The following is a 20,048-nucleotide window of genomic DNA, read 5'->3' as shown; positions in this document are numbered from 1 at the left end:
ATCAAACGACTAGCCCGCTCCCTGCTGTATTGGCGGCGCACCGTACCCGGAGTTTGGACATTGAAATTCATAATTTGTCCACCAGGGTCTATGTTTGTCTCCTTAGTGAACACCGTTGGTATGTGCAACAAGAATGTTAGATGAATACATGGTTGGATTTTCTCCCAGTCTCCTCTCCCAGAGCATGGCAACATTATAAGGTCAGCTGCTCGTTTGGGAAATAATCTCCTCTACAGAGCAATGTAGCCTACTTATGGCATGAAGTTGAACAAGGAGTTTGAGCCTCAAGATCATTCATTGCTGGACTGAAAGTTTTCACAGTATTTGTTGCCAGTGAAATTTTTAATACTTGAAAGCACATGATTGAATGGAAAGCAAATACAATGCAGTTGTACTTCCTGATTTCTTAGGAATTTGTTTTGCATCATAAGGAGTTATGTTCCACATAACTCATTTAGCCTACACAGAAATCACATACAATTTTTCCACATTATCTACATAAAATCTGCCCATTCACGGCATGAGATATGATTGCTCCTGCCCATTTAGCTACCATGTAGCATAGGATCCTGAGATTAAACTTAACTGTTGCCTTAATGTGTTTGTTTGAGCTTCAGCACCAAAATGAGGTAGATGTTTCTTTGCAGTGCTAACAGCTCAGTATCCTTAAATTTACTCATCTTGAAAAAATCCCATTCATTGTCAGTGGAGCTGCTTCCGACAGTGTCTTTTATGGCGGCTGTTGGAGGGCCCCTCATGCACCGTGAAGAGAGCACATCCCCCCTGCGGTGCATGAGGGGCCCTCCAACAACCGCACACAAACACACACACACACACATACATACTTAACACCACACACACACACACACACACACACACACACACACACACACACACAGCCATCCCAAGCTCTTTCCTCCCTCTCAGAAGGCTTGCAGGATGATTTCACTTACAGACACTTTAACATTTCTCACCGTATGTACATGAAGTGCATTATTTCACAATGTGTGCAAAAACAAGACGGGGAAGAAAAGATGGAATCATTAGGCTAGCAAGTTACACCTCTGGCGTATGAGTGCGATAGCAATCTCAGCCCCACTCTATGATGCACTGTATGAGAAGAGGTTGGCATATTGACCAGAGCTGCTATGACTAACGCATACAAAGAACAAATCCATTATCAGATATGTGTATCCCTCTCAGGAAAGAAACCACAATATGCAACTGTTAACTGAAAAGAGTGAAAAATACCTAATACAGATTCTGAAATTAGTGTGTTGCTGCTTCATAAAACTTCTAAAACATTTTGCTGACAGATATTAGCTGCCTAGCAAAAAGTTGTGTGTGAACAGTAGTAGCGGTAGCTCAGTGAAATCATAGACATTCAAGGTTGCAAGAGCATTCAAGGGGGTTGTTATTGTCCGCACTTGGCAGTTTTATATGAAGCAGTAAATTGTGTTATTGTTAGGCACCTCTGATTGCGTATTCACAGTGGTGCCGAAAGCAACGGAGCCGTATAGATATAACACTATTAATGCTGACATCCTGGCAGATGGGACGAGTACTTTGGGCAGATGCCTATCCTCCGACTGTTATTACCTTGTGTTTTGGCGACATATTGCATGGTGCAGGCTAGAAGTTGTAAAAATTATTTACTTTAATATCCCATTCCAAATTATGATATGACCCTTAGCTACTGCTATAAAATCTCTATAAAATCTGATGGGAATTTAGTTTTTTGTTGTTGCTGGATGACTAATGTGTCAAACTCAAGCCCTCTGTTTCTCCCCTATGCATCAGGTGATATTGGTGATATCCTGCAGCGATGACAGAGCAAGAGAGTGAGAGAGAGAGAGAGACTAAGGGCTGTAACTTACAGTCTGGGCCTTCTGCTGTATACGGTGCGTCTCTGATTTATATGGAAAGTGTGCAAGCTGGAGGTCTCACCGCAGATTAAAGTGTCGGACATGGAGACATTAGATATTCCATTAGTGGAGACTTCTGTCCCACTATGCCCACTAAATCACCGACCTATGTGGTACAGGTTGTGTACTGTATGTTACAGGCTACATGCTGCCGTCCACAGTCTGGGAAACAGACTGCCTGGCTCTGTCTGCGTCATCCAGTTTAGGATTGATTAGGCTGTGGGACCGGTTACTAAAGACGAGCCTGTTTTAGACTGTGGTGTCTAAATTACTATTTCAAATTTAAAAAAATATATAAATTCTAGTTTTAAATTAGTATTAGTTTGGGAAATTAATGCAAATTTTTACATAATCTTGCTTTTCAGTTTTTATTAACTTGGTACAACTAAAGGCAATGAATCAAATGCAAGAGTTTGAACTTGATAGTTTTTCTACTACTCAAGTCTTAATCCTCAAGTCAGCACATTTGCAGTAATTAGCCTATCTTAAAATGATTCTGCTTCTGCCTGGAGATGACACATACCACAGGAACATTAGCTCCTTCTCTCATGCTTGGTCTTGCAGCAGCAGCCAACACAACCTTCAAATTAGCACGTCTTCATTTCACCTGGCTTCGGTGCAGTTTGTGCAGTAAAAGCTGTGATAGTGTTACTGATGGATTTAGAAGAGCAGTATTCACAGAACCATTAAGTCGCATCGTTTGATGGCCCAACAGCCACAGATCTGATTTGTGCCTTATGAAGTTGGATGGCCATAGAGAGGAAATAAAGCAGGCAGACGTTAGGTCTGCCTTGACTCCTGGGGCCTTTATTCTCCGAGCTTCACTGGCAACACAATAAGGATAGGGCCGTAAAACACAAGGTCCAACAGATGCTCAGTGAAGACAACCACAGTCCATTATAGGGCCCGTTAAAAACACTCAAGCATTTTGCTAGCCCACCGTCACCCCGGCCCCTGCACTCTTCATTGGGTTTTGTGTGTCGGTGCGGACGAGGCCAGAGTTGTGGCTCTGGATGACTTCCTCCCGGTGCGGGGCTTAGGTGGAAATGGCCTCAGCCCACAATGCTGCTCATTGAGCTTGGGGAACGCCTGTCCCCATCCACGCAGATGTTCTTTGTTCCCTGACAGATGCACCCATCTTTTTTGTTTTTCTCTCTTTTCTGCTCCCTTCTTGCCAGTTTTGTTTTATGGGCCTCTGATGTTTGGTTTTCTGAGAGAATAGGGGCTGGCATAGGATTTACAAGGGTAAGGAAGCACGTTTGGGCGCACGCCCTAAGCATATGGCCTTGTCGGATGCTGAGATTTATGTTTGCTTCTAGGGAAGAGATGAGAAAGCAGATTTAGATTCTCATGCCCTCTCTGTGTGCTGTGGAGTGTGGGCAACCTGAAGGGAATGACTTTGAAACCGGAGGTCATTTATCTATGGTTATAGCAGGTGATTTAAATGTAGAAATCTGCAGTAATCTTGCAATTTGGGCAGGCTGGGACATCAGTTGGTGCTTCTACCATCGCTTCTACTACCTCATGTCACACACACACACACACACACACACACACACACACACACACACACACACACACACGCACACACAAACAACAAATCCTAGTGGCATTTTAACACTGACAGATCTGGCCAGCATACAGAGACATTTAAAACTGCAATCATCTCGCAACTGAGGAGCACTAGTCTCATAAGTTGGCAGCAAAAATTCAAAAGTATTTAGGTTGCACACATTCAGATTGAAGCTCTGTGCGTACAATCCATGTTTTACTGGAGACATCTGTGTCCTCACCATCCCTGTTCCAGCTGCTGGCTCCAGGGTGTGGCAGTTTAAAAGGCTGGCAGTGAGTGACCGATTAGAGAACAGGAGCTGTAGATGTCTTCATTTTCTCCTTTTAACTGCGTAAATACATGGGTCTGGAGTTTTACGGGAGTCATAAACAAGGCCCCACATGTCAGCCACCTCCCAAAGTGAACATTCACCTTAAACTAGAATTCATGTAATTCCTACACAGCAAAATCATCAATGTTAGTTTAACTCTGAGAGTGTAAAAATCAACGCTATGCCAGTGTTTTTAAAAGTCCACACCCATCAGAGTTAATTTATCACTTTTAGATGGTTGTGAATGGCCAACACTTATTAACACTGGACAATTTTCTGTGTATAGTGTTGTATAGTTTAGTCGAGATCTGTGAACATCAAAAAAAGTCTTTTTCAAAGCTGGAAGCAAGACTGATGTCATCAAAGACACTAAGCTGCTCCATTAGCAACGAGTTAGAGGTTGGTATTCTGGGTGTATGAGCACATTCTCCACCAAACTCAATATGTCCACACAACAGTGCCTGCCATTCATTGACAATCAAGGATACAGAGGAAATCAATATGTTTGGATGCACATCTATATTACATTATGAGTCAGGAAACTCCAAGTATTCCATTTGTGAGATGCCGCTAACATCATACTCTATTTTCCATAAGATAGATAAACTCTTATGCCAATGATGAGAAACAGGATTATGCCTTACACTGACTCACATTAAAAGGCTAGTCACTGGGTTGACAACATTAATTCCCTAACCCTTAACCCTAACCAAAACCTCATTTTACTTTTAATGTTAACCCTACACCCAAGACCTATAGGGCCAGCTGCATAAAAATAGTTTAAGACTAGTCTAAGCCTTAGACTGGACTTAGATTCTCAGGTTGGACTAGACTAATTAAGACTGTCTGTTACTTAAATATTACGACTGACCTATCTTGAGTTAAGAACGTTGTTGTTATGGCAACAAGTCGGCCTAACTGCCAGAGTGGGAGGTTTAAATACTGAAGCTATTTCATAAAAGATGGCAAATCTCTGATTTTTGGAAAGAGCCTGAAGAAGAGAGAGAGTCTTTAGAGACAGAAACAACCCATTAGAGATTTACAACAATCAAGAAGTACTAACTAACTAACCATAGCCTTAACTCTAATTCTAATACTAATCTTAACCCTAAACGCAAGTCTTAATCGTAAATTAGTCCTTTAAAGAAGTGAGGAGCGGCAATATGTCCTCATTTTGGAAAACTTTACCCATCTTTCTATCCTTGTGAGGACATTTGAGGATACAAACACACACACACGCACACACCGCACACACACAAAATTCTCCCTCTATCTGGTGGCAGGACAATCTTTCATCTAACACACCAACCCTGAACCAATTCTCTCGCTCTCATCCACTTTCCCCTACAAAGGTTTGGCATCGGGTTTGTTGTAATGAGAGACAAATGTGTTTAGAATACTGCATGAGAATTGCTTTAAGGATGAGTGGGCAAAAGACTTTTTTCTTTCCACTTGAAGTTTTCTTTTTCAAAGGAATTACACCAGAATGAGGTAGTAGTGAGGCAGAATGTGCTGACTCTGTAAATGTGGCCAAGCCACAGAATGAAGCCTTGCTCAAAACAGACAGATCCTATTATTACATAGGGGGAGACGGGGTTTTCTGATAATACTGGGGCACATTCCGTATGTAATACAATCAGTCTATAATAATTCAGACTTAAAGTGAAATGTGCAGCATTACAGAATCTGTACTCTTGGTGTACTCCCATGGTGTCAGTTTTTAAAAATCAGTCAATGTGTCAGTGAAATAGATACGACTTCACTATCAGACATTTCTTCATTGTGGTCTTTCTGTCCCTCTAGCAGTCTACAGTTTGGGATGTGCATTTTTTTTATTGTTTCTTTTTTTTTTTTTTTAGCTTTTCAAGATGGTAAACATTTCTCGGAGTCTCTAGAAATAATCTCATTGGTGGAGTTAAAGAACCACAGTTTTTCAGAGCGGAAGTTAGCTGACTAGCGAACTTGAATGGCAAAGAAGGAAGTCTGATCAAGATATAAATAAAAAATGGAAATGACCTGGTCATTTTTTTAATTCATTCATGACCAGGGCATTCATGACCTTGCAAAGTCAGCAGGCGAGCTAACTAGCTACCATGACAGCTATAGGCTAGTGGCTAGTTTGAACTTGGAAGGTCAAATGCAGTAACATAGATAAATAAGTAACATAGATAATTTACAGCTAGATTGCATTTTTTAGTAGCTTCATAACTCCTCTCTTAGCCTTTGCCTTTTTCACTTGGCTACAGTTTAATGTTACTTCCCCAGAAAAACTGTGGTTCTTTGGCTCCGCCCATTGAGGTTTAACTCAACCATTAAGATGATTTCTGCCTCCAGAGCAGCTTTGACTCTGAGAAAAGTTTGTCTAAAACTCCAGTGTGCGGAGGTGTCCTGGTGACTCAGTGGTTTAGGGAACATGCCATGTGACCGCAACGTCCTGTGTTTGAATCCGGCCCAGGACCTTTGTCACCTATCTTTGTCACTCCCAGCTTTTCCTGTCTCTCTCCACTTTCAACTGTCCAATAAAAAAAAAAATGCCAAAAAAAACAACAAGCCCTGTCTGCGTCTTGCACCACACACATAATTCAACATGCTGGCCTATACACTACTTTATTATTACAGTAAATCCCAGTTATTTTCTACCCACTGTATAATTCCTACTAATATAGTGTTACAGATTGGCTGGTATAGAGTGAACAGCAAAATCTGAAGGAGCTTTAATAAGATTCAGTTCTTGCGCGACACAACAGGAGTGATCCCTTCATTTTGCGTTCATGCGGTGCTCTATACCATTCTTAATGTTTCACTTTAGCATCACATTTTCTGCTCAGGAAGTCTGAAGGGGATTCAAGTACTAAAAAACGACTTAATGTTGCACCCAAGTGAAATATCACTCACCTCACTCCCATTGCCACTGTAATATACATGAAAAAAGCTAGTGTTATGTGGTTTACAGAAAGAAAACTTGTGAATGAAACGATAAAGCAGGAATACATTTGTGTCACATTTACATCAGGGCAATAACATGAAGATGTCAAGCGCAGAATGAAATTTTATCTGTGGTTGGCAATGTGGAACACTATCATTCACTGAGTCCATAACTTCAGAGCATTTCCTATTTTATAGCAGTTGATATTTCCTATTCAGACAGTTAATATGACAGCATCACCGTTTACGAAGAGAGAACGACAGCAAGACACTCTGAAACATATAAAACTGTCACATGCTAAAGAGACCTCTTTGGGTAGTTTAAATGTGGCAAAATGAAACTGACTATATTCACCTGACTGGCCACACTTCCTAGTTCTGTGCCTCCATTTGCCATGGAAACACTCACAAAGGTGCAACTGAGAGCTCAAAAGGAGGACGTGAGCGTGCAATGGCAGACTTTTGCCTCCATCTGCTCTCTCTCATAAAATACAATGTGCACATTAGAGTGGGATTGCTTTCTCTATTCTCAATGGTGCACTTTTCTATTTTTCTACATGGATTTGCTATGTTCATAACCGTTCCTGTTCACAGCCTAGTAAAATGTGCTGAGCTTCACCAGCGTGTGTCTGTACAGTAAAGATTGTGTTTTACAGCTTGTTTTTACTTGCAATTAACATGCTATTTCCTGGAGTGTATTGTTATGAATAGCGTTTACCAGCAGCACTGCCTGCAGACAGTCCTCTTCAATACAGTAGTTAATTACAGCTGAATCGTCATTACTTGAGCTGGCTATGGTTTCCTGTAAAGCTCTTAAACTGGTCTCAGCCTCTCCTAGAGCACTCAGTGGAACATTATTGTGCCGCTTAATGGGGCAAAGCAGAGAAGATCTACTCCTTTTTTGGTCTGTCTGTGAAGAGATGAATAATAGCTAAGTCTTTTTAGTTTGGCTAAATATTGGCTGAAAATTATTGGTATTTTGTGAACACAAGAGTGAGGCCACAAGTAAAGGTACAGAAGCCCAGAATCCCATATAATGTTAATGATCCTCAGCTGGCAAAAGACCTGATAATTTGAGCTGTTGGACTCCATGACATTATTTCAGCAGTCTCTTTTCTGAACCCATGGTTATTTTTTCCTGTGCTTCTCTCCAAGTGCATTCCATCTTTTTATTTTTTGGAAGATTGAAGAGTCAAAGTTGTGTGTGTCTACTGATTTAAAGGATGACTCGTATACTCCATGGCATCAAATCCAGAATCCAGGGTCACTGCCTATTTGAATACAGTTGCATTTGTAAAACCTTTGAGGAAAACAGGAGAGAGGGAGGGAGAGAGAGAGAGAGAGAGAGAGAGAGAGAGAGAGAGAGAGAGAGAGAGAGTCTACATTTATCTTACTTTTTTCACAATAAATCACATTTGTCTCTCTGTGGCCCTTTGCATTCTTTGCATAATAATACCCTTACTGTTGTCAAGGAGGGAGGAAGGAAGGAGGGAGGAATGAGAGAGGGAGGGAGGGAGGAAGGAAGGAAGGAGGGGAAGAAACTGTTGAAAGAGAGGCAACTGCATTCTATCAGTGTGAAGTGAAATGCTGTGGAGTTAGGAAACTATCAGCAGACTATTTGCAGACAGAGACTATAGGGAGCAGCAGCCTAACATTTTAGTCTCATTTGAGATTTAAATATTTTTGGAATGTCTTACCGAGGATGACGGAGATCTCAAGAAAATCTTATAATCAATAGCCTTTTTTTGACCGCTAAAGCAAAAATATATATATATATATATTTATTTTTGAGGGGGGGTGGCGTCATCTTTGACTCTAACGACAGAGTTGTATAATGTTTTCTTGTCAAATCATGCCACGTTTGAGATTACGCCTGTGATGGGTTGAGCAAACGAAACGAACATCCTCCTCCTGATGACACACACATTGCATTGCTGCTAAATCGCCGAGAGAGGACTGACCAAAAAAAAAAAAAAGTTGTCGAAGTTGCCTTTTCATGTGGAACCCAATGATTTCTGTGGAGCGGGATCAGATTTAGTTTGTAGCCCTCCAGCGCTGCTGTCCCCCGGCCTGTCCCGTCCCGTCCCGTCCCGCCCCAGCATGCTGGACTGACGACCGAGGAATGGCATCGGCTGTGTTTGAAGGGACGTCGCTGGTCAACATGTTTGTCAAGGACTGCTGGGTTAACGGGATCCGGAGACTCATCATCAGCCAGCGGGGAGAGGAAGAGGAGTTTTTCGAGATCAGGACTGAATGGTCCGACAGGAACATTTTATACTTGCACCGGAGTTATTCGGATTTGGGGAGGTTGTTTAAAAGACTGGCTGAATCCTTTCCTGAGGACAGAAGGGAGCTCTCCAAGTCTCCACTGATAGAAGGTTGGTAGGTGGGAAAATGACAGGAGCTGACAGAGGCAGCAACTTATGCCAATGCAATACATGCAGCAATACAGTAATAAAGTATCAGGAATGCTGCTATAACCAGGGGTGTGTTGGTGAGTTTTCCCCACCTTTTCAGGCTAAAATATATCTTTATGGGGTTAATTCGTAGTTATGGCTCATAGTCAGGGGCGTAGCTATGGGCCCTATATGCACAGGAGGTGACCCTGGACCCCCTCCAAAATTGATGTTTTGGGTTTCGGGCACTATCCTCATTACCATACTTTCACCAGCACTCCCTTGTTCAAAATCTGTCTAGGGAGCACAATTTTGTTTTAGTCCACACAGGAAAAAACCTAGCCAAGTTTGAATTCCTGCTCGTTCCAGTTTGTCTCGCATAATAGGCTACAACAGTTGCTGTATCGTAGTTTTGAGAAAGCTTTATTTGTTTGCAGTTTTTGGGATTTCAACCAAACCCTGTTTCAAAACCAGAGCAATGTGAAATACAAGTAGCTATAAAACATTTATAAATATTCACTAGAAGGCATAGAAGGCATTTTAGTCTAGATAATTTAGGGGTCCTGTCTCATAATAATGCTTTTCCGAAAATACAATCCATCTTTATGTATATTGATAGTTGTTTGCCTTATGGTGATCACTGAGTGGGGTTCATAGTTCACCCACCTTTTTATTTACCACTACATCACTGATTTATACTAATATCACTGTAACTTTCAGAATGGCACGACTGGCCTTTCTTGCAGCACATCCGCAACAGAGATAATTACAATCTGCATAATGGGTGAATGAAGGGGATTTGGCTTTATTTGACGGAAACAGCTTCATGACCTAGATTTATATCATCTTGTTTAGACAGTTTAATAATTAACAAAGTCCACTGTAGGATGTCACATTACCTGACCTATCGCATAGCTGTCCTTTGGACCACAGGACCAACACGTTGAGAGTGTGTTTGTCTTTGTTGTCAGTATTTCTATTAGAGCTGTAGTATCTCTAAAGTCTGCTTTCACCTATATCTTGTTTAAAGGTTTGATTCATCATTTCAGTCCCCGGTCCTTCTGTGATGTGTTTTCCCCAGAAAAACATCTAAGGATTTGGCCTTTTTCAAATATTAGGTTACAATGGCTGTTTTTTTTTTTTTCAAGCATTAGTTTCTATTTTATTCTGAGCAGATGACCCATGCATGATCATAAATCACCCATGAAAAATAGCTTTATTTTGTTGACTATTAGTACTTCAGAGGCTTTTCCAGCCTGACAAGGATATACTGTAATTCTGCGGAAAATACAGAATGCTTGTCAGTTTTTGGCATAAAAATGGTCACGTTTAAAGGCATTGAATATTGGCACAAAATATCGGCAACCAGCGGCTTTGATACAAAACTATTGGTATTGTTTACGGCCTTCAAAAACTTATTTTGGCCGAACCCTATGTCACTGTGCCTGAAAACATGTATCACAAGTATAAGGTTATGACAAAACATCACAATAAACCTCTATAAGCCTCAGTGATTTGTCACAGTGACAGAGTATACTGCTACTTTGCTATGAAAGGGACTTCATAAATCACCCATGAAAAATAGCTTTATTTTGTTGGCTATTAATGCAGTTACATTCCCAAAAGGTCACAGTCATTAGGGAAAAGGTGCTATCACCTCTTCTGCTCTGTCTAAAGTTCCATCTGGTTCATTTCTACAGCGATGAGGGCTTTTTAGAGGACAATTTTTTGCCGCCAGTGGCCCAAACCTGTGGCCCGAGGGGTTTGGATCTCTGACACTGTGGTGGCCTGGCATTGGCAGTGGCATTGCCGATGGGTTTGGCAGAACTCCCAGCTTGTGCTGTGTGTATGATCGTCCCGCACAGTCTCTTGGGCACTTCTCTTTTGTCTGTGCCCACTGAGCCTATAAGAATGTTTTGAAAACATCCCTTTAGTGGCGACTGGAAGGCTTCGCTTCCTTTCTGCGCACTGAAATAGCTGTCAGAGTTGTTGACGTTGTGCTCCTTTGCCGCTGCCAGTGCAGTGTGCAGTGCATTTTGGGAAGAGACATGTCAGATCTCATGACTCACTTTGCACTTTTTTTTTTCATGTCTGTCATCCTTCATATCCTGATTGCAACTGAGAGATAAAGGAAGCTGTGAGACCAGCATTGAAGTGGACAGTGTTACTTTAGAAGTGATTCATGTGGGTTTGATAATGCCATCGATGGATCGCAAGCCACAGGTTAATCCCATTCCCCTGATGTGCTTTCTTTAATTCCCACCTCTGTTCAATATTTCATTTACATCTCTTCTAATTGCCACTCAGATTGAAAGTCCTGGTAAGAAAAGAGTAGCTCTGGCCTTCCTCAGTCCACTTTGCTCCAGTTTCTGGCTCTGCTCATGTTTTCCTGTTTCTGTGCTGTACCTAGGCAACAAGGAAGGCGTGCAGCGCTTTCAGACTGATGTCATGATGAGAGAGAGGGTGACTGGGATAGGAGTGGACCTCCCTTATTAAGGCCCTGTCGTCTGTGTATGTGTGTGTGTGTGTGAAGCCCTCATAACACCTCACACGTGACCCTAGACCGGACGCAGACGGGAAGCGATTGCTCAGATTCCATGTTAGCCAGATTCCTTGCAGGAATCTCGACACAGACTGTTACAAGCACACAGGGAGTCAGACAAGCAGATGGGTTTAATGGCAAAGCCTGGCCTTCTGTGGAGTTTAATGCTATCTGGAGCCTCTCTGCCTGTTGACTGAGGGCACCAGACAGAGCGTGTTGATGAAACTGGGGAGAGTTAGCGGTGAGACGATAACACAATGTTGTGCTGCTGACATGTGCTTATCTGATCTGCTGCAGAAGGTAGCTGTGAAATAGCTGCTGATTATAATGTCTGATGACTGTTTAGATAATGTGTTGGAGGATGACTTTGACACAGTCTAGTTCCTGTTGTATACTTACTTCTGCTCTGTTATTTTAGCTAATAGCTGATGTTGCTTCTTTATTCTATGTTGTCAACATGACCTGTCGTTTGAAAAAATAGCAGATGGGTAACTTAAGTGTGCAATTATTTCAAGGAATTATGAACTGGGCAGCCACCCTAAATGCCATATTGTTACTATCTAATTACCGTTATAGTTGGTGCATTTGGTCATCTTGTTGCAAAAGGTAAATACTTAACTTTTGCTTCAGCTGATGTGCCAAAGTGTGCAGAGTAAAGTGTGGAGACTGCCAGCAAACTCCCAAAGCAAGTTACCTGCTAAAGCAGTTTTAGCTGCAGGCAATCCTTTCTGAACACAAGGGAAGAGGTGGTGATAGAGGATAATTTGACCACCCGGGGGTTATATGAATAATCCCACTCAGACAGAAGACAGAGCATGTTGGCATAATTACTCACTGCATGAGGACCAGTGTGGCCAGGATGTCCATGCAGGAAATGGACTCTTTCATAGGAAATTTGAGGAAATACACTTAGGGAGCCTGGTAGGAAAATAAATCCTTTTATGACATTTTTTCAGAGAACAATCATCTCTATAATTTTAGGGCTAAACATCCAAATATAGAAAATAAGAGAAGGAAACACACCCTGAATATCTGGTTGCTTTTTGTTTCTAAAGCCTCTCTGTGATATTCTGTGGCAGAGCTGCTTGTATAGGAATCCTGAACAGTGGACAGACTTCACTAATCTGTTTACAGGGGCAACAACTAGCTAGACTGGGTGGGGGTGAGTTTAGTCTCTGAAGACGAGTTATCTTCATGGCTTTGTTTCCGTTTGAGATGTTATCTGCCGTGTGCGACACTGACTTGCAGCTCCTCGAGGCTCTATCCTTTCTACCGAGTCTCTGAATTGATCATGAGGCCTCCATAACATTGAAGAGTCAAAGACATGGGCTGGTACATTAGGGTTAGAACAGTATATCAGTTTTCTGATATATTGGGCCGATATTGGCATTTTATTGATGATCAAATTGACCACTCATGTTGTCCGCCGCCGATATGATGGAGCTTCCTCCCTGATCACAGCTACAGTCTGTAAAACCTGACCATTATATTTTCTATCCACATTATGTTTATTCATTTAATTGATCAACAATATTTTTGTAAATGAATTCTTCATTTAAAGGCAGTAATGTATCCTAGAGTTTCCCCCCATCATTCAATAGGTGGGGTGGGTCATCCTGACTTAAAGAGCTGCTGCTAACCCTAAAATAATTTCCTTAGTCTGGGTTTCAGTGGAGAGTTTTAGGGCCCCATGGTCTAAATGCAGTTTCTGAGGCTTTTCCACCCTGACAAGAATAAACTGTCATTCTGGGGAAAATACAGAATGCTTGTCAGCTTTTGGTATAAAAATGGTCAAGTTTAAAGATATTTTATATTGGCACAAATATCAGCAACCGGCAGCTTCGATATAAAAATATTGCTATTGTTACCGGCCTTCAAAAACTCAGTCATTTTGGTCTAACCCTATATGTCACACTGCCTGAAAACATGTATCACAAGTGTAAGGTTATGACAGAACATCACAATAAACCTCTATAAGCCTCAATGATTTGTCACAGCGACAGAGGATAGTGCCACTTTGCTCTGAGAGGGACGTCATATCTCCCAAACAGAAGAACATGATCCTGAGGCAGTATGAGGTGCGGCCTGGGTGGGAGTCTCACTGTGTTCCTAGTGATGATTTCATTGCCCAATCACTCTTCACAACCCCGTGGGAATGATGTCATCACTGTGGGCCATTATAAATGGATGAGACTGTGACTTTGCATAGCGTTGCTTCAGGGCCCTCACAGTGCTTCAATGTAATAGCAGCTGCTGCGTGACTACCTTAGTCCGCACCACTTGCATCAGAAAAAACCCCATCAGTGTGGTTTTACAGTCTTCATCATCCTCCTCCTCACCACATCCCTTTGTCAGCATGACACTAAATGATGCTTTGCTGACTACTAGGTCACATGGGCAGCCCTGCATTGTTAAATATGCTGTTTTTACACTCCCACTAACTCTTAAATTGCATTCCCAGTTTTATCCGGGCTTTACTGGTTATCACAAATATTGTTTCTGTGGTTTTCCTCTCTGCAGCTGTTATTACTTTTCTCTGTTATTACCGCTATTATAGAAACTTTTGCAGTGACGCTGGTAATGTTAGTGATTCAGTTTATACTGTGCACTTGTGTGCTTGTTCTTAAGACAATGATAAGTAGTCTATTTTAATCTTCCTGCTACTTGGGGCATATCAGGAGGCATTGTTAATAAAAAGGTTATTGCATTCAACTGACTGCCACCTTTTCACTTGCATTTGCAGCAACCTTTTTTGAGAGCAGGGATTAATTCAACCATGTCTAGCTTTTTGTGTCCTGGCCTATGGATAGATAACACTCTGGTGATTGCAAAGGTCATAGCAGCTGCTCTTTGTTATGGTCCATGCACAGATATAGTTACACTTGTATTCTGCTTGTGAGAAACTTTCTTTGCACGGCTGACTGTAAAGTTCACTGTTATATTTTAGATATGGGTATTCTATCTGCTATTGTATATGTATATGTATTGTATATAAGTCAACACCATTCCTATTTACTAGGAGAATTATTTACATGCAAACATGATTTTTTTAAAGGCCCAGTCCTAAATCCATTGGAGACATGCTTTTCATTTTGAAATTGATTGACAGTAAAATAGATCTATATTTTGAAAAGGTATTTCTGATATCCATCATACTGGAGTTGGTGCTTTAAGGTGTTCATCTTTGTTTCAGGGCTGGTAAAAATCAAAGAGGCAAATGACATTGAGATGAAGCTGAATGAGGTGGAGAGGCTACTGAAGAATGCCATCAACATGCCTGTTAAGGTTGGTCATTTAAAACAAACAATATCTTATATCAACATGTTATCAACATGTTCACTGTGCGTTGAAAGACCTCTTGCCCAGGAGGATCTCTCTTTGTTTGGCTGGTAGATGTTGGGCTTCTTGTGTGGGAAACTCATGGCTTTATAGACTAAATTACTCAAAAACCTCACTCCACAGTATTCCAGGTCAGAGGTGATGTTAACTTTCTTTGAGCGGTCACCACTGGACCAGGTGCTAAGGAATGACAAAGTCCATAGAATCCAGCCATGCTTCCAGAGTCCAATCAAGATATCAGGTAGGTCTATAACACTCTTGTGAAACACAAAAAATGGATCCACCCAGTAATCAATATTAAAGTTCAACAATCACTATTGACCTCCCTTGTGTTACCGTGATTTACGTGATATTACGCTCTGTATCTTTTAGAAATCATGCGGTCAAATGGTTTCTGTCTGGCCAACACAGAGACCATCGTATTTGATGAGAATCTCCCCCAGGAAAAAGAGAGACCTTCATCCACTGACTCTGGGGAACACACGTGAGTATCAGGACGACACGTTCAATCTTATTTTTAACCTGTTGGCTATTATAACTCTCCCCACTATTTCCATCTCTAGCCGCCCCGTTCTAGCCATTATCAAATTGACCTTTTGATATGCATTTTTTTTCCACAAATGTAAGGGTCTCTCTGTTAGCCCTTGAATGTGAGTGCTTTAGTGTGTGAGAAATTCCTTGAATGTGAACCAACCCCAGGACCCTCCACTCCCACATGCACCGCAGGAAGTGTGTCTGTGCACCTCTTCCTTCCCTGGGTGTGTGTAGGAGGCAAAAGAGGAACAAACTGCTCTTGGTATTTTACACAAAAAAAGGCTTTCCAGCACTCTTACATGGAAAAAATTCTGCACTATACCACTTTGTATGGAAGGTTTCTAATAAAATGTTCTTACCCTCTTGTAGCAAATAAAGCCTCCATCAGATTAAACAGAGGTTGAATTAGACATTAGTCCAATTAACACAGGGTCTTTGTATTCAAATCAAATGCATTAAACTTTTGATGACTTGGTTAGACCACACAGATCCGCCCTGTCCGTTGAGTAATATGTCTTTCATTCCTCTGCCAGGTATGAGGATGGAACAGAGTTCTTGCCAATGGAACCAGACTTGTGTGATGAGGACACAGAAGCGTATGTCACCAACCTGTCCTACTACCATCTGGTCCCATTTGAAACTGACATTCTGGAGTGAGGAACGTAGCAGGATACATGCTGGTGAATGGACATTTCATGCTGTCGTTGACGAACACATGCCATTAAATGGAACCATAGCTATGCAATGCTGTGTCGAGTCGTGAAGGGATCGTGCCGCACATAGCTGCTCCAGTGTAATGGTGCTGCTGCTTATTCAAGCTTTTCTCTCGGCCCGTTTTGGATTTGGGTGGATGTGCAGTAGCTACACCAAAAGACTCTGGCAGAAATGCAACAACAGTGGTTTCCTTTGTCTCTTGCCACTTTATGTGATGTCACCAGTGTGCCTCATCCTTAGCCTTACTTCAGTGTCTCAAGTCAAAACAACATGGGATTGTCTTGAGACTGACTATAGAGGGCTTTCAGGTGACGTAACAAACCCGCTGGCGGCCATAGTGGAGGTCCTCAGTTGTTGGGCAATAGCGGCTGAGAACAGCTGGTTGCGTTTCTCAGAAGAATTGCTGCTTTTGACAGGGAAGTGATCATTTCCCCACTTATACATCTGATCGATTTTGGGTTTAATGTCAGCTTGTTAGCTAGCAGCTACCCACTGTCTTAACACATCTGATTTTCACACTAGCTGACGTATCTAGTAGAAGCAATATGTTAGCGTTACTAGTGGCCAGTAGGCACATGTTAACATTAACATTGTTTGCATTGCTTAATTAGCCTGCTGGCTAGTTAGCTAGCTAACAAAGCCAAAACCAACTGTTTGCTTAGGTTAATTGAGCTGAATCTTCTCAAGCTACAACTCAGAGTGTTTTGGACTAGAGACTAGAACCAGAGGGGCAAAGGTTAAAGACAAGAGTTTCCTGTGTCACAGCAAAATAAATTTGGAAACAATCTACCTTATCAGACCATTCACTTTTACTGAATTGACCTATACCCACAGCACAATAATCTTTTTCAGGAATCTCTCTTTTTATAGCCAGGTGTTATATATTTAGCAATTATTTGCGCACAGCCAGTTCTCCACTGGACCTCCATGATGGCACCAGATGTGGTTGCTAGGAGATTTGTGACGCAGCTGCAAGCCTCTATTGTCCCTAAAGAGTCCACACAGTGTTACCACTCTGATGTTTTTTCCTGTGGGAATGCAGTGTCATGAAGCTTTGTGTATGATCATGGTTTATGGTGCAGTTTTAACCAGCATGTTGGAATGTTTGTGTCTGTTATACCAGCCTTAAACTTAAAGGATAATTTCCTGTTTTGTTGCTGTGATATTGAGTTATTTCTTTGATCTGAGAGTATTCTAAGATCCAGGTCAAACTGGAATGCATGGTTTGAGTCTCTGGCAATAGACATGCAAGCATCAGCTAAATTAATGGAATTGAAGCAACTACAACATGCTTCAAATTTTGTCCAAAATCATCCTCATTAGGATAAAGCAAATTGCTGTTAATTTAAGATGATGGGGAGTTAACCTAGAATTAAGAAGCTTTTACACTTATGGACTCCCATTTGTTTAGCATCAGCAGTAGATTAATTTTTGATGGTCAAATGATAATAACCAGTGAACCAAAACCATGTATTTATGTTTCACTTAACTCTTGGACTACTGCCAAATTAAAGAATATCCACATTGAAAAAGAAATGTCCTTTAAGTGTGATTATTATGTTGTTATGAGAGATTATTTTTCCAAAGTGAGGACTTGATGCTGCCTATTTGGGATTTGATGAGAATGTTTTTTGGGGCTTTTGTCTGGATAATAAGTTAGAATGTAAATGTGTTAGACATTAATGTAGCTTGTTTTATTTTTATTTCTTTTAAACAAATAACTTGATGAATGAATTAGAGTCAGAGCCTATTAATGTGTTGGCATTATGGGAATAACTGAATCATCTCAGTTCTGCTGTTGCCATCTGATGAATGATGAAATGGAGAAAAGAAAGCTCTGTTTCTCTGGTCAGTCGAGGCCATATCTGACCCATTATGGAGTAAGCGACGTGTGAGTGGGTTCACTCAGACAGCTGACTGCAGTCTTAGTGAGTGTGGGAGTCTACTGCTTGGCCTGCAGTGGGGGAACAAGTCCTTTCTTTATTTAAAGAAAACAAATAACCATGCTGTGCTAAAAAACTTTCTGTAGGGAAACTGTCTGAAATAAGCAAACACTTTGTTTGATATTCATGTATTTTGTAGGTCTTATGTTTGTACCCACACCGCCTTTTGCCTTCCTTGTACCATCATTTAAGAAACCATGGAACTCAGTGGAGCATCGCCTGTGTTTTGAATGAAAATGAAAGATAGATATTTGTGTTACTGCAAGGACGTCCAACTGGATTCCTGTTTTCTGTCAGTTTCGTCAATGCAGAAGTCAATGTGACCTTTGTTTCTGAAGCTAACAGCCTCTGTCCAGTTTTCTGCCCTTCTAAACACAAAGGCACTCAACTCTCACAAACTTGGCACATGAGGCTTTACCAGGACGGCCCTCTGCATGAGTCTATTTAGTAACACAGTCATGCTCACCATTCACCCCGTGAGAAAGTACAGCTCTTTCTCAGGGTGCAAAACCACCCCACTCTTTTTGTGTTGTTTTCTTCTCTATTTTCTCCAAGTTCTCCAAGTTAGAAAGCTTAAATTGGAGGAAAGGACACATGATATGGATATTCTTTGGACATGAAGTTTACTATAAGTTTACTACTAAGTAGGATACAGTATGTTTGCATTGATTAGTGTGATTGAATTGAACTTACTCCATTCTAAGAAGAGACTGGAATTTATTATTTGAATTTCTTTCTAATTTTGATACCAAGGTCATTTTTTTCTGCATGGAACTGCTTGATGTTTGTGATATCTCATCATATGAGTTTGAATTTAATGGTCAAGGATCTATTGAGAACCTCTCTGTAGCTTATAATAGACACTTTGCAGGCTCAGGCTCATTATAAATATTCTGCCACAGTTTCCATGAAGTTATGACTAAATGGTACTCAATTCTGTGCAGTGTAGGGGAGTGGCTAACTAAGTGCTGGTAGTCCAGTATTAGTGACTTTTTGAAACATATCAGTGTGCTCATCATGCCATGGGTGTTATGATTCAGAGGGATGATAATATTATAAATATAGTATTACAAAAATATTGTATTTATTTTTCAAGCCGCAGTCTCACGGTGTGAAGCTAACCATGCTCTGCCTTGTACTCTTATGTTTATATGCTTATGGCCAGAGTGAGGTGAGTGGGTGTGTATAGATGTGTCAAAAGGGTTGAATGAACATAATCTTCATTATAAACCTTGTAAATGAAGCAGTATTATGTTTTGACAAAAGATATCCAGACAGTATTAGATAAGAGTTATTCTCAATGCTTCTCAAAACAAATAAATATGTTTTCAATAAAAAAAAACAACCAATAATGTTCGTCTGACACAATTTTATGGGAACAATGATGAGAAATACACTGTAAGTCAGAGGATAATAGGTCAACAGGCCTACTACAGTGAAGGTTTTGGCTTGCTGCCCGTCCTTATTATCTTAGAGCGCCCCCTTGCGGCGAGTATCGATATGCCTATCAATATCTATTCAACCTAGTAGACCTAATTTAAATAAATATAGTATAAAGAATAATAAATGAACATTATTAAACATAGAATTGTAAAATAGTTGTGCAAATACAGCTTTTCTACCACTGCACATCACATTATTCCCTATGGTAGTGTGTCAAACTCTGTCCAAATAATGTGAACAGAATGCATCTTTTGCAAAAACAAAACATGCAAAATACACCTTTGTCAGAAAGTTTGTCGAAAATATTATGACTTTGCAACGTTACAACGTAACATCAATGCAGCTGCTGATGCCTCAAGGCTTCAGGATGCTGCGTAACCCCGCGCATGCGCAGAAGAGGAGGA

The 20,048-nt window shown here is 41.0% G+C and overlaps 1 protein-coding gene across 1 annotated transcript; it reads left to right on the top strand.

The window, feature by feature from the left end:
- Positions 1–8,563: 8,563 nt before the first annotated feature.
- Positions 8,564–19,538, top strand: pxdc1b (PX domain containing 1b). The gene is made up of 5 exons (XM_071915058.2): positions 8,564–9,111; positions 14,865–14,956; positions 15,134–15,251; positions 15,383–15,494; positions 16,078–19,538. The coding sequence occupies exons 1-5, from the start codon at positions 8,856–8,858 to the stop codon at positions 16,199–16,201; spliced, it is 702 nt and encodes a 233-aa protein (XP_071771159.1). The 5' UTR covers positions 8,564–8,855; the 3' UTR covers positions 16,202–19,538.
- Positions 19,539–20,048: the final 510 nt, after the last annotated feature.

Source organism: Centroberyx gerrardi, chromosome 22 (genome assembly GCF_048128805.1).
Source record: "Centroberyx gerrardi isolate f3 chromosome 22, fCenGer3.hap1.cur.20231027, whole genome shotgun sequence".
NCBI lineage: Eukaryota > Metazoa > Chordata > Actinopteri > Beryciformes > Berycidae > Centroberyx > Centroberyx gerrardi.
The sequence above is the reverse complement of the archived record's forward strand: the minus strand, read 5'-3'. Positions and strand labels throughout refer to the sequence as shown.

Excerpts from the sequence above, each read along its gene's own strand:
- pxdc1b (XM_071915058.2), top strand. The coding sequence starts at position 8,856 with ATGGCATCGGCTGTGTTTGAAGGGACGTCGCTGGTCAACATGTTTGTC. Across the intron at positions 9,112-14,864 it reads CAAGTCTCCACTGATAGAAG|GGCTGGTAAAAATCAAAGAG; the intron begins GTTGGTAGGTGG and ends TCTTTGTTTCAG. Across the intron at positions 14,957-15,133 it reads CCATCAACATGCCTGTTAAG|TATTCCAGGTCAGAGGTGAT; the intron begins GTTGGTCATTTA and ends CTCACTCCACAG.